The following is a 19,152-nucleotide window of genomic DNA, read 5'->3' on the forward strand; positions in this document are numbered from 1 at the left end:
GTCACTGTTCATGAGGAAAATATGGTGGTTCCTTATGCTTTACTGTATGGAAAATATGCTTTACTGTCACATAGGGGGTATTTTGAGTAGTATTAGATCTCGTCTTGAACAACAGTTCCATAGAAAATGCAGCTGTGATTTTCTTGAGGCAGGTTCATGCAGCATTCTGGCTGGCAGGTGAGGGCATAGCAGGGGTCAGTGCCAGCGGTCTCCAGCAGAGTTGGGGCAGGGACAAGAGAATGGGCTGTGTGACCAAAGCATTTGTTCATGACCATTTAGCTAAGTTCTAGAATTAAATATAGCATAGACAGAGGCGTGGATAGACTGCCTGACTTCTCAGCCATTACCTGTCTATTTCATCTTCATCTGTCATGGTTTTGGTGAAGGCCAGGCACACCCCATTGTGAGGTTAAGATCTCTGGTACAGTCAAAGTGCTGAGATTGGTGCTTCCGGTTATGGTGAGCTCATCACTTTACCGGATAAGGTCAAGTTGACGTCACATACATAGGATAGAGTTTTGTTAATCACAGTTCTCACCTGGATAAATGGCTCAGAGCTGAGCAGAGGGAATGTTGGACAACATCGGGGCATTTTCTAAAGGACCCCTGGTTGGTGCCTGCATGGTCACAGAGCACTATTCACTATCACTAAAAGGGGAAAATCACCCAAACTTCCATCAGCAGGTAACTGGCAGGTAGATAACAGGTTGTGGTATATACGTACTATGGAATATTATTCATCCTTTAAAAGGAAGGAAATTCTGGAAGCTGCCAGTACCGCCAGACCTCCCGCGCCACTCAGCCCTGGTGAACCCCACCTTGTTTTTTGATATTGCTGTTCAACAACCAACACTCGGATCGCATCTCTCTGGAGCTCTTTGCAGACAAAGTTTGAAAGACAGAAGAAACCTTTCATACTCTGAGAACTGGGGAGGAAGGATATGGCCACAGAGTTGCCTGCTTTCACAAAATTATTCCAGGATTTATGTGCCAGGTTGGTGTCCTCACACGCCATAATGGTGCTGGCAGCCAGTCTGTCTCTGGGAGAAAGATAATGATAAGAACTTCCCCCTGAAGCATGCAGGAGCTGCATCTTGTCCATGGCGAATGATGGACCCAACACAATTGCTTCCATTTTATCATCTGCACTGGCAAGACTGAGTGGTTGGATGCACGCATGTGGTCTTCGGCAAGGTGAAGGAGGGCATGACTACTGTAGAAGCCACGGAGCTCTTTGGGTCCAAAAATGGTAAAACCAGCAAGAAGATCAGATCACCATTGCTGACTGTGGGCAAATCTCATAAATTTGACTTGTGTTTCATCTTAACCACCAGAACATTCCTTCCGTAGCTCAGGAGAGCACCCCTGTATTCCCATCTGCTCGAAATATCCTATAATCTCTGTGCTCTCCCGTCTTCGGGCTCTATATTTTCCTTATCCCCTTCCAAGTCTAGCTGGATTGCAGAGTTAAGTTGGTGATTATGAAATAAACAATAATTATGTGTCCTTAAAATAAAAGGAAGGAAATTTTGTTACATGCTAGAACATGGATATCCTTAAAGTCATTGTGTGAAACGAAATAAGTCAGACACAAAAAGACAAATAAATGAGTTTTCTAGAGTGGCCATACTCACAAAGGCAGAAAGCAGAGTAGTGGCTCCAGGCGCTGCACAGGGGAGTAGGAGGACATGTTGGACGGACGGGTGCAGAGGGATGAGGAGGAAGGCCCAGAGGTGAGTGGTGGTGAGGATTGAACAATACCACGAATGCACGTAATGCCCTTGAACTCTACACCTTTAAAATGGTCAAAATGGGCATGTTTATGTTGCATTCATTTTACTACAATTTGCAAAAAGTTCTGGAACTCCATAAGTTCATCAAGGAACACATCACCTCCACAAAGTTCTCTGACATAGAGCATGCCCAAAGGGTGGTGTGAGAGAGAACGTAAGCCCTAGGCTGTCGGGACCTCAGAAGATTCTTCCCCGAAACACCAAGTCCACTCATTATTAGGCTTCTTGCTTGAAACATAGGTCCCCACCTTCAGGAACTCAGATCTGGTGGGTCTAGGGCAGAGCCAGGTGTCTGCGTTGTGTGTCAGTGTCCAGGGGCTTCCACATAGGAGGGTGCGTCATCCACAGTGGGGATCATGGAAGAGCAGCTGCTGAGGGCTTGCAGGGTGCAATGGTTATAAAACACACACCTGAGCAACTGAGTGATTCAATCGGGGGCACTGAATTCTTGGACATAAACCAATCAGAGCAGGGGGGCCAATCTGTCCCCAGATTATTCTGGTTTAGAAAAATTGGTCTTTATCCCATTTGTTTCTGGCAATAATTTGATAGTAAGATGACCCAGTGGCCTATGGAGGACAATGATAGTTTGTAACAATAAATGGTATCATGAGCACCACAGGGCACAAGACTTAGCCCTGACCCGTCTCCAGTGGGTCAGGCCCTAAGATCTCCAAAAGTGTTTCCTTAAAGTAAAAGGAAAGAAACAAATGGAAATAAAATATGAGCTAAGAGAAAGCAAGCAGTCCCGCTTTGCACTGTGCGAAATTCCTGGCTCAAATCATCATTCCCCACCCTACTGATCGTGTTGTGCTAAAGATTTGTGCAGGTGCATCCTATAAGCACAGCAATGGACAATCTCTTCGGTGTTTTAGCCATTTCTAGTAAGATCCATTCCAGAAAAAAGCTGAGTAGAAGCAATTAGACCTGTAAGCACTCCTCTGTGGTTCTGGAAAAATGTCTCTGTTAGGTGATAAGATTAACTTTGGTCAGCAGTTGTAGCTGTACTTGAAGCCTGCCTGTACCTTGTAGCCTGCCGCGGGGAGGTGGGACACTGTGTCCTGCACCTGTCCACACAGGAGCCCTGAAGCCCATGGAATTGATAGTGGGAGCAGGCTGGCAGGACTGGGAACCCACAAGAGGAATGCATCTCCAAATGGAGAAGGAAGGGAGGGAGCCGGGGATCTTGTCTGAGGAAAGGCAGCCTCCAGGTAGTAGGGACACCCACTCCAGGGCCTGGTGGGCCGCAGCTGATGCCCAGCCCGCAAGACTCTTGCAGGGAGTGGAATCCAGTACTTCTTCACAGAGAGAGGGAAGGCTGGGCTGGCTGACTGCATTCAACCATTCCTACCCCCTCCTCCCACACCCAACTCATCCCTGTGGGCTTTCTCTCCCCACCACCCCCCCAGGCCTCCTTGTCCCACCGATGTGAAAATTCACCCCATTCTCTCAGCTGTGACAGAAGCATCGGGCCCCTCAGCTTGGGCTGAATCTGAGACCCCTGCATGGGGGCAGGGCACATGTGCGTCCTGCTGTCTACTCTCATGCCCTACAAGGCAATGATTGCTGTTTTCTTGTGCATACACTGTTCATTTTGCTCAGCTACTTCTCAAGGCCCAGCTAGATAGAGGGTCTCCCCTATGGGTGTGCTGCATCCTGGAAATGTGTTCGTTGGAGCCAGGTCAAGAGGTGGGGTCATGGCGATGGGCTGTCCAGAGATTCAGTTAAAACTGGTTCCGAAAGGGCTTTAAGGGCTTGGTGGAGAAGCGGGTGACAGGGTCAAGCTTTTTGCAGCTTCCGCATTCCAGAGCAGCCCTAGTTTTATCTGTTACGTGGGATACTGACGTGTGACCAGCTTGGAAGAACTGCTGTGGTGGAAAGGAGCACACGTGTGCATTTACAAGCATGTGCGAACAGGGCGTGTGTGTTCTGTACACATGCAGCGGGTCCTCAAGTAATGTCACTTTCTTCAGCATCGTTTCATTATAACATTGACAAGGAAACAATCCCAGCCAGCCCTGAATGATATAACGAACGTTATTCAAGGACGCGTTTCACTGAACGCTGCAGTTTCCAAAAAACTACAGATGAGGAGAAGTGAGGATTTAATATGTAAACATGTGTGCCAATGACAGAGGAGTTAGAATGAAGGGCTTCATTCGAGGCATTCTCTGAAAGAGGCAGTGCCTGTCCCAAAGAAGGTTGTCAATTCGTGTTCGATAGATGAATGGATCAGAAGTTGGAGGTGAGTGTTGTGGGAATAGAAAGTTGCAGTCTGAGGGAGGGAAGGGGCTCAGTGACTTATGATCATTAAGTGATTGGCTTTTGGTAAATGGGCCATGGGAGAAAGCTCCCTATTTCTTCTACATGTTTAACAGACTCTTCCTCCCTCCGCATCTTCCCTTCCTTTTTGTGTTCTCCACCACAGCTCTGCAACGGGCCAATAGCATTCAGTCGCCAACTTCTAGCATATACCAGAGCTGGAGAAGAAAATTCCAGTCCAGTGAGTCACAAGCTCTCTGGGGTGGGGTTGGGATGGGTAGGAGTTTGCTGGTTCATTCTCAGGGGCAGCTGTTCTCATTCCTTACATGTCCCCTCTGACCTGGCCTCTTGCATATGAGGGGCAAGGAAAGAAATACAAAGTTGACTCTGTTTCTGCTGCTGACCAGAGGAAGCATTTTACAAGGGATTTGGGACCCTCCCTTCCCCCTCAGCTCCCCACTCCCAAATCTTGGAGTCTTAGAACTCTATAATTGTACCTGGAAGGGATTTTAGCAATCATTGGTTCCAAGCTTTTTTAGACACAGATGAGGAAACTATGACCCAGGGACTCTGTTTGTTTTGACTCAGTACACTGGGGGTTGGAAGGTAGAGAAGGCAGGGGTATCAGCTCAATGACCTCAGCAATCAGGAGCAAAGCAATGAAGGAAAACACACACACACACACACACACACACACACACACACACCCCACCCCCACCCCCGCTGGTGGTAAGTGCCAAAGCAGAAGACTCCCACTAGGGGGTGCTGTGACCACTCACTCATTTGATCAGCATCCCAGGTCTGGCCATTTTAGGCCAAGTTGCTGGTGCCACGTGGGTTGCAGACAAGGGATTCCCTCCCCAGTCCTGAGATGCTTAGAGGAGGGCAGGGACGCTTCACCTGATTCCAAGTTCATTGCTGTCTTCAACCTCCTCCCATCCCTTCCCTCCTTCATTGCTTTGCTCATGATTGCGGAGGTCATTAAGCTGTAGGAAAGGCGGGCCAGGAAAGCTTTGGGTTAGACGAGTTAACCCAAAGTGTGTGTGTGTGTGTGTGTGTGCATTTTTCACAAAGTGTTGCTGCATTTGGAATGGACTAGCCTAGTTGACTTCTAACTTCTGAGTCAACACTAATCCTAGACAGTGAGTCATTCTCCCAGCAACCCCAGACTCTTGGCCCCTCTCTCTGGTCAGGCTGGGACAATGGGCACCTCTGGAGCTAGACCAGGCCTGCACATCTGGAGACAACCTTAAATGACTCTTGAATCATCTTGTAGCCTCAGGCAGTGAGTGTAAGAAGGGAATGACTATTTCCTGAAGGTCTGGGTCTGGCCTATTCCACTGCTCACCTCACTCTCCACAACTCCTCTCCAAGTCACCAGAGTTCTGATTCTATGGGTACGTCCCTTGGGGGTACAGATTCCATCCAGTGCTTCCAGCAAACTCTACTGAATGCCACCTGTGCAAAGGTTTACCTTATCCTCAGCAGGCTCCCAGCCTGGGGTGAGACAGCAGGGTCAGGGATGCTGGAAAAGCCGCAGGAGAAGAGTCTGCTAACCAGACACTAGCAGGGATGCACCTGGGGACCCCAGCAGCATCTTTAGCTGTCCCAGAAATATCGGGAATGTTTCTAATCCAGAAGGTCCTTTGGTATAGGTAGAAGCTGGCTTGAGGCAGGCCTTGAGTTTGAATCATTTCTGTAGTCCTAATGCCTAGCCAGGTGTGTGCTGGCTCAGAGGAGGCCTGAGCCCTTGCTCACCAAGTGAATGAATGAATGAATGAACAAATAATAACCGAAACACCCAGGAACAAGGGGCTGGACTGAGTGCAGGAATAAACGGAGACAGAGTGGAGGCCCATAGGCCACTGCCTCTAGAGGGCGATCTAAGACTTTAGAAGGATTTGAATGTTACCTAAATGCCGAATTCTGGGAAGCTGCATCCTGGAATCACAGTTTTTGTGAAAATCCCCAGAGCTGAAAGTCACCATCTTTTTGCCCATCTTTATTTTCTCCAAGGGAAAATCCCACTGGGCAAGGATGGTGCAGCATAGGACATAGTATACAGGGCACTATCTCCTGTCCAGTCATTTCTCATCAAGGCTGGTTCTGGCCCCAACCCCCAGGTGGGGTCCTGTGACTACCCTAGGGTGCCTCGCATAGCTGGGATCAAGGATAAAGGCTATCATTGCCAGAGGGCCCAGAATAAAAGGCAGCTGACGCAGGGGGAACGGGGCTGTCAGCCAGGCCCCAGTCTGCTCAGCAACCCCATTTGCACAGAGGGACTCGAAGCACCAATGATGCCTATGACTGAGGCTCCTGCAGAGGGCAGGGCAGCTCTGGCTGGGCCATACCAAGATTTTAAGGAAAACAAGAAGGGGCTGGAACTGAAGGGTGTGAGCTGATGAGCAAGGAGTCCCTGGGCCCACAAGGTAGAGACATCCTGGTGGTGTGGGGGTGGGGTGGGGGGGTGCATGTGCACCAGCTCCAGAACAGGATGGGGGTCCAGTAGTGTCTTTATTGGACACCACTTGTATGCATAGGAGGAGGGGATTAGGATGGCGTTAATATTTAGGTAGCAGTTAACATTTATTTTATATCCTGCACCAAGCACCTCTTTTTATTCCTCCTCTCTCCCTTAAAACAGCACTAGACTTCCCATTTTTCAGATGAGGAACTGAGGAGTTAAGAAACTTGCTCACTGTCAGGCAGCTGGCGTGGGTATAAAAGAGGGGCGGTTCCAGGCATCCCTTTACCATCCTCTGAGGGAAGGCAAGCAGCAGCCTCAGGCGGGGGGCATTTCCCTTCTCCCCTCTGCTGGTTCTGGCCTCACCTTCCCCTTCCAGGTAGTGCCCCTCAGCCCCCCACTTCTCCCCAGTTCAATCAGAAGACCATGCAAGTGGAGAGAGCCCTCGCCAGCAGGGGAGGGGGTGAGCATCAGAGAACAGAGGAGAGAGGGGCATTCCAGGCTTCGATCACAGGCCCAAGGCTTCCCTGTCAGGCTGGGTTCCCAGGTGCCCCCCACCCTGTGTCACAAGGTTCCCCAGAGCTACTTGGGGAACAAAAAGGTAGTCTGTTGAGCTGAGGGGACTTTGAGACAAGTTCAGAGTTTGATTCAGGAGGTGGCAGAAAGAGGAGAGAGGGAATGAGGGGGCGAGGAAGAGGAGGAGAGGAATTTGGCAGGAATTTGGCAAGCTGAGGGCAGGAAGCAAGGCAACGGACTCACAAGTTTTGCCTTTTTAGGCTCGAGCCATCTCATTGTGGGCTGAGATGGGGCTCGGATAACAGACAGGCTGGCCAGCGGCCGCCTCTGTGTCAGCTCCTGGCAGCCAGCGGCCTTTCACCCCCCAGCTCCTTCCTGCCCACCCCCGCATCTGTTCCCTGCGTTACCTTTTCCCTCTGAAGCTCTCTGGAGGGCTTCCCATCAGGAGCTTGCAGGCTGGCTGTGGGTGGTGGCCGTCCTGTCAGCGCCCGGGCCCGGATGCAGGCTCTGACTAGCCTGTGTGTGCCGGAGCACGCGGGACCACGTCCTTGCTGACACCCCCCAGCTGTGGCCCCTGTGCAAGTGGGGCTGAAGGAGCTCTTCTTGGGGTGGGGCTTGGGACTAGACTGGTCAGGGTGGGTCCCAGAGGAGAAATGTGCTGCAGAAAGCTTTGGGGAAAGTAAAAGCTCATGCTGAGTTAGGAAGTGCTCCAAAATCTGAAGGCTGGACCCCGAGAATGGGTCAGCTGAGCGGCCAGAAGTGGGAAGCTGGACAGTCAGACAGGAGCTCCTGGTTGGAGACAAGAAAGGGCTCTGCTTGGTGTCCAGGAAACGGCTGCTGCATGCAGTGTGGGTTCATGGAGCACTGGCTGGGCTGAAGGGTTGGACACTGAAAGGGTCAATTTGAAAGGGAGCATGGCATTTTCCTGATGCCTTCTGAGGACAGAGCATCTGATACGGTCCAATATGAAGACAGAATACTTGAGATTTTAGATTTGAGGTCATTTCTTTAATTTTTTTTTTTGGAAAAAATTTGAAAGGGAGCATGGCATTTTTCTTATGTCCTCTGAGGGCAGAGCATCTGACACGGTCCAATATGAAGACAGAATGCTTGAGATTGTAGATTTGGGGTCACAAGGTGGGGGTGTATCATGCACACACATGTGCACTCAGGAGAGCGGTAGAGGCACAGAGAATGAGGTTGGCCTCACAGGCGACAGCATTCAGAATTCTGCTGCACTTGCACCGATTGCTTTCAGGCCCCATGGTTCAGCCTCAGGCGTGTGCTCAGAGCCCCAGCCACACTCCTTTCTCCTGTAACTCTGAGCACGCACCCTGCATCCCATTTGATCCTTGACCAAGAGAGCTTGGCAAGTGTCCGTCTCCATATGCTTCAAATGATTCGATGTTCACTGTAACCTCCCTCCCTTGTGTTCTCTTCAAAATCTCAAATTAACCACCTTGTCTGAGAGCCCCTTGGCACACACAAGAAGGAAGAGCCATTTCATTAGCAGTGATTCCTGTCTGTCCGTGCCCACAGCTAATGGTCCGGCATCTCGTGGGAAGACACCAGACAGTTTATTGACTAAGTGATTTAAGGCAGCCCCAGCCCCCAGCCACAATAGCTTCAGGGGAAGCTTGAGGGGGAGAGTCCACTCCCAGGAAGCACCCTGGCGACTCCCTGTTGCCGCTCTTGAGTCTGTTCTCACGTGAGCATGTGACATGATGGTTCTTAGACTTTCCACACCGGGACCTTCTTAACCTCACAGAGGAGCCTGCCCCTCCCATGCGCTGTCCATTAAGTCCTGAGTTGTGGGCGCTGGGGCCTGTGACTCAGTCCCCAGCCCCTCAGGTTGTATTTACAGAGTTGGAGCTTCATTAAAACCGCCTCTATTCATGATTGAGTAAGACAATAACAGCTCTGTCATCAAGAATGTGTTCTTTCCTTGGTAGATTTGACAACAAATCTAGAACCAGAGTACAACAAAAGAGCCACGTCCTCTCCAAAGGAAACTTCTTCTCTTTCTTCACACTCACAGTCTTTGCCTTCGTCCTCGCCACCATCATCTTCAGCCAGCGTCTCAGCGAGTCCTCGGGCTGGCTCCTCCATGCCTCCAGTAAGTGGCTCTAGGGGCCCTGCACAGGAATTGGGGCGGGGGGAGTGGATTTCTAGATCATCCCAAGTACAAAGTCAGGGTCAGAGGGGTACTCTGTCAAGAGCCCACCCCAGGTCTGCCGTCATGTATCCCTCTTGTGAAAGCTCCTCCTATTCCTTCTCAGCCCTCCCCCTCGCCAAGGACACAACTACTCACTCACTGAGCACACTTTAGGGGGCATGGACTGTGGGCTGCAGAGATGCTGGGACATAGGCCCTGCTCTTGGGAACTTCACAGGGGATATTGCAAATGGCAGGTGCAGAATGGCGGGTTCTGTGCCTTTGGTAACAGAACAAAGACAATATATCTTGGAACAACATGCCCCTTGAATAGAAAATGGTGTCACTGAGATATGTGCCGCTGGACTCTTCCCTTTGATAGAATTTATTGAGTCTCCATTACCTGCGAGCCCCTGTTCAGGGCTCTGGGAAGTAGGGCATACATGCCAGGAAAAGTACAAGTTTCTGGGCCTCCCTGGTGGCACAAGGAGTTAAGCACCACACGATGAAGCAATCCACAGCCTCTGCAGCACGAGTTCGATCCCCAGCTGGGGAGAAACCCACATGGCGTGGCAGACCTCTCCTGCCTCACCCGCTGCTCCCCTCAGCACTGTATTTCAGTCAGTCTGCCTGTTTCTGTTCTCCACTCTGCCTCTGGTGGATATTCTCACCCCCTGCATCTCTGGCTTGTACCTTGGCTCTTATATGCATAAATAAATAAATCTTTAAAAAAAAAGTACAAGTTTCTGAGAGCTCCCATCCCGGAACCTGCCCCTCAGACATCAGAGCTCTTAACGTGGCATGGCCACTCTTTCCAGAGCCCACCTATGTTCTTCTGTTACCAACTGCCAAGTTCCTGCAGTCTGGAAATAGCTACTCTCTCAAGGATGTAAGGCAGGGAAGATCCTTAAGGCCATATTTCTGCCACAACCCAGCACCCACTCAGGGCAACTCTCTCTCCTTACCTTAACAGCCTTCAAGGGAGAAGATTCCGTCTCTTGGTTGTTGGGGCACTTACCACATATGGGTAGAATGTGCTCATTAGTAGGGACCATGGTTGAACCCTGCATGACTGGCTACCCCCCATGAGGGCCAGGCCATGCCTGTCCTCGCTCACCCACAAGCTTGTCAATGTCTGTCCCTTCCTTTCTGGCTTCCTACACACCTAACCAGGACCCAAAAAAGCCTTTGATCAGTGTTGAGATGGGGGCTCCGGATGAATCCTGGCAGGTCCCTAGGCAGCCACTGGGGATCTTTGAAATCATTCTAGGCAGAATTCTTTTTGACTTTGGGTATCTAAGATCTCGAGAGGAAGGGGATGGATGAACTGAGCAGTGCCTTTCCCATATAAATAAATAGAAATGTAAATAAATGCTGGAAATTTCTAATATCTGTCCTTGGTTGCCTTTCCCCATCCAGGCAACAGCTTACAGCTCACCCTCACCAGTCTCAAGAGAACATTTCAGCCTTTCTACTCCAACCTTCTTGAGGCAAACCAGACCCCAAGGAGCATCTGAGGAAATTCCCCTGTATATGCCTCATGGTCAAGTGTTGGAGCAAGCAGAATCCCACCTGCTTAAGCCTAGGGGAGACAACCTTGAAAGTTCTACTCCACCCAACCCTGCAAAGATGGCTTCTGATGGGTATCAGGAAGAAGAGATGCTTCTTGGGGACACCAGAACCATCCAGAATGCCCCACACCCCATTAGGAAGGACAGGTGTTTACCAGACCAAGAGCTGTCTTCCAGGCATGGGGAGAGCCTGGACTCAGGAGGCTTGAGTGCCAGACCCAGGAGGGGAGCCACGCATGGGCCAGAACCAGGAGAGAGGCAGAAGTCGAGCTTAAAGAAGTTAGTCCTCACTCCCGAGCAGAAGACTAATTTGCTGGATTGGAATGACTCAATCCCTGAGAGCTTGCACTTGGAAGCTGGCGCACAATTTTCTCAGAAAGTTGCTCAGAATGGTACAGGAGGCTGGGTGCTGAAACCAGTCAGCCCCTTACAGCTCCCCGCAGCAGTGAGAGAGCCCTTGCCAGCCCAGGGAGAAGCCCCTGGGAAGACAGGGGCCCCGGCTGAGCAGGCTCCATGGGAGCAAACTGTGACGCCACCCAAATCCCCCTTGCGGGTCATAGCAGATGTCTTAAGGAGGACTCTGCTCAACTCTGAAGGCGGGAGGAAGGCCTCCGCCACGCCAAAATCAAAGACTTTGCCCACCAGCCAGTCACACGCTTGCACTCGCTCACTCAGCGTTCGGAACCCCAGTTCCAGTAAAGACTGGAACCGACAGTTCCCAGGAAGAGACGCAGTGAGCAGGGCCTCAGCCTTCTTCTCCTGGGGCACCCGGACTGCCAGGGCTGACCAACCTTTAGAGCCCAGCCCTCCCGACCTTGCCCTCTGCACCCAGAGCTTACCCAACCAGGCATCCAAGACGTCTGCTTTCATCTCTCCATCCTGCAGCAGGATCGAAGATGTCCCCTCTCTCATGGAGAAAGTGAGTTTGCAAGAGATCTATCCAGATGCCTCCAGGGTTCCAAAGAGAACTAGCTCGCTCGCATCGTCCCTTAGACTCGAGGAAAAATCTTATGAGAGTTTCTTCCAAGAATCCAGGCACAAAAAGGGCCTCTGTAGCAGCTCCCAGGGCAACATGCTGCCCTTGGACAACATGCAACCCCCAGAGAAGCAGGGGCAGCGCCTTGGCACCCACCTGGAGCGGAGGGACCATCCCTCTCCAGAGGGAGATGCAGGTAAGTGGCTCCTTCCTAACAAAAGCCTACAGTTCATGCTGGGCAATTAGTGATCCTCAGATTAGCACATGGGTCTCTTTCCCTTGGCTTTGCTTCTGAAATTAAATGCCGCTGAAAACAGGAAAACATCCATTTGAAATTTTTGAAAAAATTGAATTTCAAATTATGTTCTAGAAAGTTTTGGATAAGATAAATCAGCCATAATCATAATTCCACCATTTTCCTATTCACGGTCCATATATGAATTTTTTTTTTATAAAGATAATGAATTTTTTTTTTAAGATTTATTTATTTATTTATTTATTTATACAAGCACTGGGTGCAGTCAGAAGCGCAGGAGGGTGAAGGAATTCACCAGAGCCCAAGCGGGGAGCAGAGCAGGCAGAAGGACCGAAGTACACTGCTGAGGGGAGCAGCGGGTGGCAGGAGAGGTCTGCTCACCATGCGGGACCCTCCTCCGGTGCCCGGGGAGCAGCCGGGGATCGAACCGGCACTGCAGAGGCTGCGGGCAGCTTCACAACCCAGCGCTCAACCGCTGCGCCACCGGGGAGGCCCCATATATGAATTTAAGTTGTACATAAAATTGTATGTAGTCTCCCCCCTTGTCTGCAGGTGCTACATTCCCAGCCGCCTCCCCCTCCCCATGGATTCCTGAAACTACAAATCCACAGACCCTGTAAATATCATATATGTTCCTAGACATACATACACCCATGATAAAGTTTAATTTATAAATTAGGCACAATAAGAGATTAATAACAACAAGCAATAATAAAATAGAACAACCATTATAACATACTGTGATAAAAGTTATGTGACTATGGTCTCTTTCAAAAAAAATCTCATTGTGCATAATAATTTCGGCAAGTGAAACCGCAGATAAGGGGATGCTACTGTCTCTTTTAAAAACAACACATCACAGACATACCAATTCACAAGGCCTACATGCAGGTGATTTAATGGCTGTTGAAATTTTATCTAGTGGATATGTTACTACTATTTAGTGAATTTTTCTCATTGTTTAACTTAGATGTCTGTATAAATTCTATATGTGAATATATTTCTATTTTCTATACAGTACTGAATGGCCATTTTATGCATAGAACTTTTTCTTTCAATTAGTTTTTCAGGATAGGCTCCAAGAAATGGGATTCTGGAGGAAAGATGTGAATATTTTTAAGATTTTTCACTTACACTGACAAAATGCTTTGTAAAAGGGAGCAAGCAGCATATGTGAAGGATTTGTAGGCTCCAACCGCATGTTACAAATTTCAGTTACAATAAGGGAAAGGTTCCAGTTTCCATTCCTCCACAAACACACCAGATACCTTTTCTAGCACATTTGACATGATATTTTTGAGGTCAAAAAATGGTGCCTCTTTAAACTCTTTTTAAAGATTTATTTATTTATGCATACAAGAACTGGGGTATAGGCCAGAGGTGTGGGGGCAGTGAGAGGATTCGCCAGAGACAGAATAGAAAACAGCATGGGCAGATACACTGCTGAGGGGAGTAGCAGACGAGTCAGGAGAGGTCTGCTGCACCATGTGGGTATCTCCCTGGCTGGCCAGGGATGGAACTCATGCTGCAGAGGCTGCGGACAGCTTCACAGTGCTGTGTTTAACCTCTTGTGCCACCAGGGAGGCCCTGTCCTTTTTTTTTTTTTTTAGCACTAACTTAAAGATAATTGGGTACCAATGGAAACTTTTTTTTCCTATATTTAAATCTGATTATAATTTTAATTATAAAATAGTATAGTCAAGAATCAGATTAACCCAAGAAAGTGAAAATATGTAGAAAATAAATAATAACATGTGTGCTCTCACCTGCTCTCCTCCTGGCCAGAATTTTGGCATACATCTTTAGAGACAGTTTAGTGAGACATTCACATGGGTTCTTTTATTACTGTCAATACTTGTTTGATTGCTTTAAACAATGTGACTCTACTGTCCCTATTGTTGGGCCACTTTGTTTTTCTTTATTTTTTTCAGCCTTTATTTTGGAACTTCGCAAGTAAAAAATTATTTTTCTTCTTTGCTGCCTTCATCAAAGAGCTATATAGATTAACAAAGAGTTTATTTTCAGTCAAGTTGGGGATAAGCAGAACAGGCTGGAGCAGAACTATCATATCACAACATAAACTTTAACATGTTGTTTAATTTCTGATGGGTGATACATTCATGGTGCTCAACAGAAGTGGATAAAAAAGGCCCACAATAGATAGTCCTCTTCCCTTCCCTATCCCATAGCTATCAGGTCTATTCCCCAGCACAGATCCCATGATCAGTTTTTTTTTTTTAAATAATTTTTTAAATTTATATCTCATATCATTGTGTATTCCCCATAAAATTCCCACTACCAGTTCACCCATGAACCATCACCATAGTCCCTTGTGCTCTTCTCTCCCCTGTTTTTATCCCTTTTCCTCCCCCTCCCTTGCAGAATGTCTCTTATTTATGGTTGCCTGCTAGATTTTTTTTATTGCTTTCTTTGCTCCCCCATCCCTTATTTGGTTCCCCTCTCTTCCTCCTTAAGTGAAACTATCGGATACTTCTCTTTTTCCTTCTGAGCATGATCCCTTGTTTATTTCATTGAGCATGATCCCGCCTAGCTCCATCCATGTTGCTGCAAATAGCATGAGTTTATCTTTTTTGATTGCTGAATAATAGTCCATTGTGTGTATATGCCATGTCCTCTTGATACAGTCATCTATTTGGGGGCATCCATGATCAGTTTCTTAGGCATCCTTCCAGACAGAATTTACATATTCTCTCTTTCCTACACAAATGGTAGCATCCTAGCATATTGGATACACTTTTTTCTTTGCTTTGTTTTTGAAGACTGTTCCATAATACAACAAAGAGCTTTCTCCTTTGTTTTATAGCTGCAAGGTACTCCATGTATAGATGTGTCATAATTCATGCAGGCATTCATCTATGATGGAAAGTGGATTTCAAATCTTTCATTGCCGCAAACAGTGGTGCAATAATTAATTGAGAGCTTAGGCCACTTAGCATATGTTTTAATTTATCTGTTGGATAAATTCCTAGAATGAAAATGCAGGAATGAAGGTTGCTTACATTTGGATTGGGAGCTTCGGTAGGCATCACCAAAAATCTCTCCCTTGAAGTAGTGCCAGTGTGAGAGTGACATTTCTACACTTAAACTGACTGGTATTTTAGTCAACTTTTTTTTTTAACCTTTGCCAATCTGATAGATGATTGAGCAGCTTTTTATATGCTGAGTTGTGTATATTTCCTCTTCTGTCATCTACTCTTTCTGTCCTTGTCCAGTTTTTGTGAAGCTGTTGGTATTTTTCTTAGTGAAGGATTTGGATTCTTTATTAAAAGGGAAATTTAGCCCTTTTTGTGACACAAATTACAAGTATTTTTCTGGTTTTTTGTGTTTAACTTTGTTTATGGTGGCTTTTGACATATAAAGTTCTTATTTTTACATGGGAGTTATGAGCAATTTTTCATTTTATGGTTTCTTTGACTTTATAGCATAGTTCAGAAAGAACTCCTTTCAAGTTTATAAAAGAATTTTCTTGTACTTTCTTTTAATCTTCTTGTTTGTTATAAATTTTTTGACATTAAAATATTTATATCAAGGAATTGTCCTTCTGAAAATGTAAGCTGTGGTTCCAAACTAATTTTTTTTTTTTTCATTAGCTTCCTGGTTAGCCTAAAATAATTGAGTGAATAATCCATTTTTCCTCTCTTAAATGTCATCTTTATCATATATCAAATTTCTGTAATTGGACTGATTTCTGCACCATATATTTTATTCTATTGAGTTGTCTGTGTTATATTAGTACCACAATGGTTTAATTATTTACACAATTATAGATTTTAATTTGTTTTACTATCTAGTAGGAAAATGATTATAATTGATTTTTGATCTCTTTCAAAACTTACCTGGCTCTTCCTGCTTCTGCATTATGACAAATGACCTTAACTACAGCTCTTTCAGATGCAAAAAAAAAAAAAAATCCTGGAAATACTTCTAATAAGATTGAGTTAAGTTTACAAACTCACTTGGCAATAATTTACAAACTTGTGATATGAATTACCTTTTCCTACCTTTTCTGTGACCTTCAGGAATATTCTAAACTTTAGGTCATACAGATCTCACATATTTATTCTTAAGTTTATTACCAGATATGTTAAATTGTATTGTTATTGTGAATAAGATCTTCTCCATTTATCTCCCTACTATTGTTTGTGTATGTGAAGGTTACTGAGTTCTGCATCATAATTTTGTACTTATCCATTTTATTGACATCCGGGTCCTTTCCAAACATATAATTATAGCATCCGCAAGTGGTGATAATTCTACCTCCTACTTTATGTGGCATGCCTCTAATTTATTATGTTTCCTTAGTGTCTTTGGTTTCCAGAATCTCCAGATCAATATTTTTTTTTAATATTTTTAATAGTTGTTTTTTTTTTTTTTAATAGAGGCATGCTTTATTTATTTATTTGTTTGTTTGTTTGGTTGGTTGGTTGGTTATATATGCACTGAGTACAGTCAGAAGCGCGGGAGGGTGAGAGAATTCACCAGAGCCAGAGCAGGGAGCAGAGCAGGCAGAAGGACCGAAGTACACTGCTGAGGGGAGCAGCGGGCGGCAGGAGAGGTCTGCGCGCCATGTGGGACCCTCCTCCAGTGGCCGGGGAGCAGCCGGGGATCGAACCAGCGCTGCAGAGGCTGCGGGCAGCTTCGCAACCCAGCGCTCAACCGCTGCGCCACCAGGGAGGCCCTCCAGAGCAATATTAATGAGAGTAGTGTTAATGATTTCCTAATTACATCCTAGCTTTGATGAGAATGCATCTCATTAATGAGAATGATGTTTTCCCATTTAAGCATGATGCTTAAGTGGTTGACCCAGGTATAGTTTATCATTTTGAGTTAATTACCATCTTATTAAAAGTATTTTATTACTATTTTATTAAAAGTAATTTAACAATAAACATCTTGAATTTATCAAACATCATTTATCATTCAGATGAATGGATGATCTTTCCTCCTTAGTTTGATTAATATTATGAATTATGTAATAGATTTACTGATATTGAACCATCCTTGGATTGCTGAAGTAAATACCATTGGTTATTTTTATTATTTTATAAAGTTTATAACAAATGTTATATTATTAATAAAATAATAGCACAGTAATCAAAGGTATATTCAAATTTATGATCATTTAAATAGGAGTCAGCTGAAAATTTAATTTTTCTTGTTTCTACATATAACTTTCTACATTAATAGTATACATAAACTTCTCAGTCTTGAAATTGTGCTAAATTTACCGACGCTCATTTTATACAATTTTTATGCTGTTTATTATTCTTGTATATAATTAAAGAAGGCACCCTGAGAACTTATCTTTTTATTTTTGCATACTTTTTCTTCTGCAGTATAACATAGATACAATTAAGTGCACAAATAATGAATTTCTGCTAAGTGCACTTTTGTGTAATCACTTCTGAGATCAAGATATAGAACATTTCCAAGCACCCAAAAGCCTTGAAGATACATGTGCCACACAACAAAATGTTTACTCTCTGACTTTATCATCTTAGATTACTTTTGCAGTTCTTTTGCTGTATACAAATTGAATCAACCAGTTTTAGAATAGGCAAAATTCTAAGAGGGTCCCACGCTTCCTGCCCCCTGGTGTGTTTGCCCTGTATAATCTTACCCCCTTCACTATAATGGGAATGTGAATATGATGGATTTCCCTGAGGTGATTAAGTAACAGTATTTTGCTAATGTACTTTAGTCCTAAACCAATAGAAAGCCATGTTCTTCCTGGCCTTGAAGAAGTAAATTGTGTGGCACATGATGGATTATTAACACATTTTCTAGCCCTTCTCATCTCTCCAGTAGATGAAGGGTCAGGTGGGAAAGTTCCAAACTTATAATCACAGCAGTAACCAGCCCCCATCCAGGAATCCACCAAGAGTCATGTTATTAGATCAGAAGATACGCCTGCCACCCAGGAAAGTTTTAGAAGATCTGTATCAGGAAATAAGACTAAAGTTCAAATATTAATGGGAGCAGGTGACAGGGGCCAATACATACATTTCATATTATTTCATATCTTACATTAAACAGTCAGTTATCTCTTAAGATAGTTAAAAAACATGAAAAAAATTATATTTACCATTTCTGGAGTACTTCATTCTATCTGGTTTATTCCTTTGGCTATAGAACTTCTTTTAACATTTTATGTATATATCGGTTAATGACAAATATCATAGCTTTTTTGTTTCCTTTTAAAAATCTTTATTTTTGCTTCATTTTGAAGGAATCATTTTACTGGATATAGAATTATAAATTGACAGATTATTTTTCTTTCAACATTTTTATGATGTTCCATTAGCTCTTAGCTTATTTAGTTTCTAGCATGTCAATGAGAATCTTTATCTTTGTTTCTCTACATTCAGTTACCATTTTTCTTTGTATGCTTTCAAGATTTTATCTATATATCCTTTTGGGGATTTTATTATCTGAGCCTTGTTATGATTTTCTCTGTGTTTACCCTACTTGTGGCTTGTTACATTTCTCAGAACCGTGGTTTTAAAATTTCACTAAATTTGGAGGATTTTCAGCAATAATACATCAACTTTTTGTGCTTCTGTCTCTCTCTGTCTCCTTCTGGCACTAGTCACATATATTTTAGAACACTTGATATTGTCCCACAGGTCACTGAGGTTCTATTCATTTTTTGGTCTTTTTTTCTTTGTGTTTCATTTTGTGTAGTTTTATTGCTATTTTTCCCTTTCCCTGAATATTTTCCTCTGTAGTATTTAATCTGACCCACTTCACCAGTGAAATTTTCATTTCAGGTTTTGTATTTTGTATTTTTAATCTATGTAGGTTATATTTGGTTCTTTTTTTCTATCTTTTACATCTGCCCTCATTCTGTTCATGTTTTCTTTTTAAATTGAGCACAGTTACAATAGCTATTTTAAAATCCTTGTCTTAATTCCATCACTTTTGTCATTTTTGACCCTGCTTTTATTGATTGATTTTTCTCTTGATTATAAAATTCATTATCCTACTCTTTTACATATCCAGTAACTGCTTACTGGCTGCTACATTTTGTAAATATTATGTCATAGGGTATCTAGATTTGCTTTCTTCATAAAAGAATGTTAAATAAGCAGTAAAGAATATTGGCAGGCCGTTAATGTGCAGATCTTTTTGTTTTTTCC

At 44.9% G+C, this 19,152-nt stretch overlaps 1 protein-coding gene across 10 annotated transcripts in view; it reads left to right on the forward strand.

The window, feature by feature from the left end:
• MICAL2 (microtubule associated monooxygenase, calponin and LIM domain containing 2) overlaps positions 1 to 19,152 on the forward strand; it is a 209,100-nt gene that overhangs the window by 152,473 nt on the left and 37,475 nt on the right. For 8 of the 10 annotated variants that reach the window (XM_054699375.1, XM_037522672.2, XM_037522674.2 and 5 more), the window contains 3 exons: positions 4,222 to 4,296; positions 8,988 to 9,151; positions 10,609 to 11,932. In XM_054699375.1, the coding sequence (XP_054555350.1) occupies positions 4,222 to 4,296; positions 8,988 to 9,151; positions 10,609 to 11,932 (1,563 nt within the window). Of the gene's footprint in view, positions 1 to 751; positions 1,525 to 4,221; positions 4,297 to 8,987; positions 9,152 to 10,608; positions 11,933 to 19,152 lie in introns of those variants that run through there. The other 2 variants (XM_054699376.1, XM_037522680.2) reach the window with 2 other exon arrangements.

This window comes from Talpa occidentalis, unplaced genomic scaffold (assembly GCF_014898055.3).
Source record: "Talpa occidentalis isolate TD23 unplaced genomic scaffold, MPIMG_talOcc4v2.1 talOcc4.3, whole genome shotgun sequence".
NCBI classification, from domain to species: domain Eukaryota; kingdom Metazoa; phylum Chordata; class Mammalia; order Eulipotyphla; family Talpidae; genus Talpa; species Talpa occidentalis.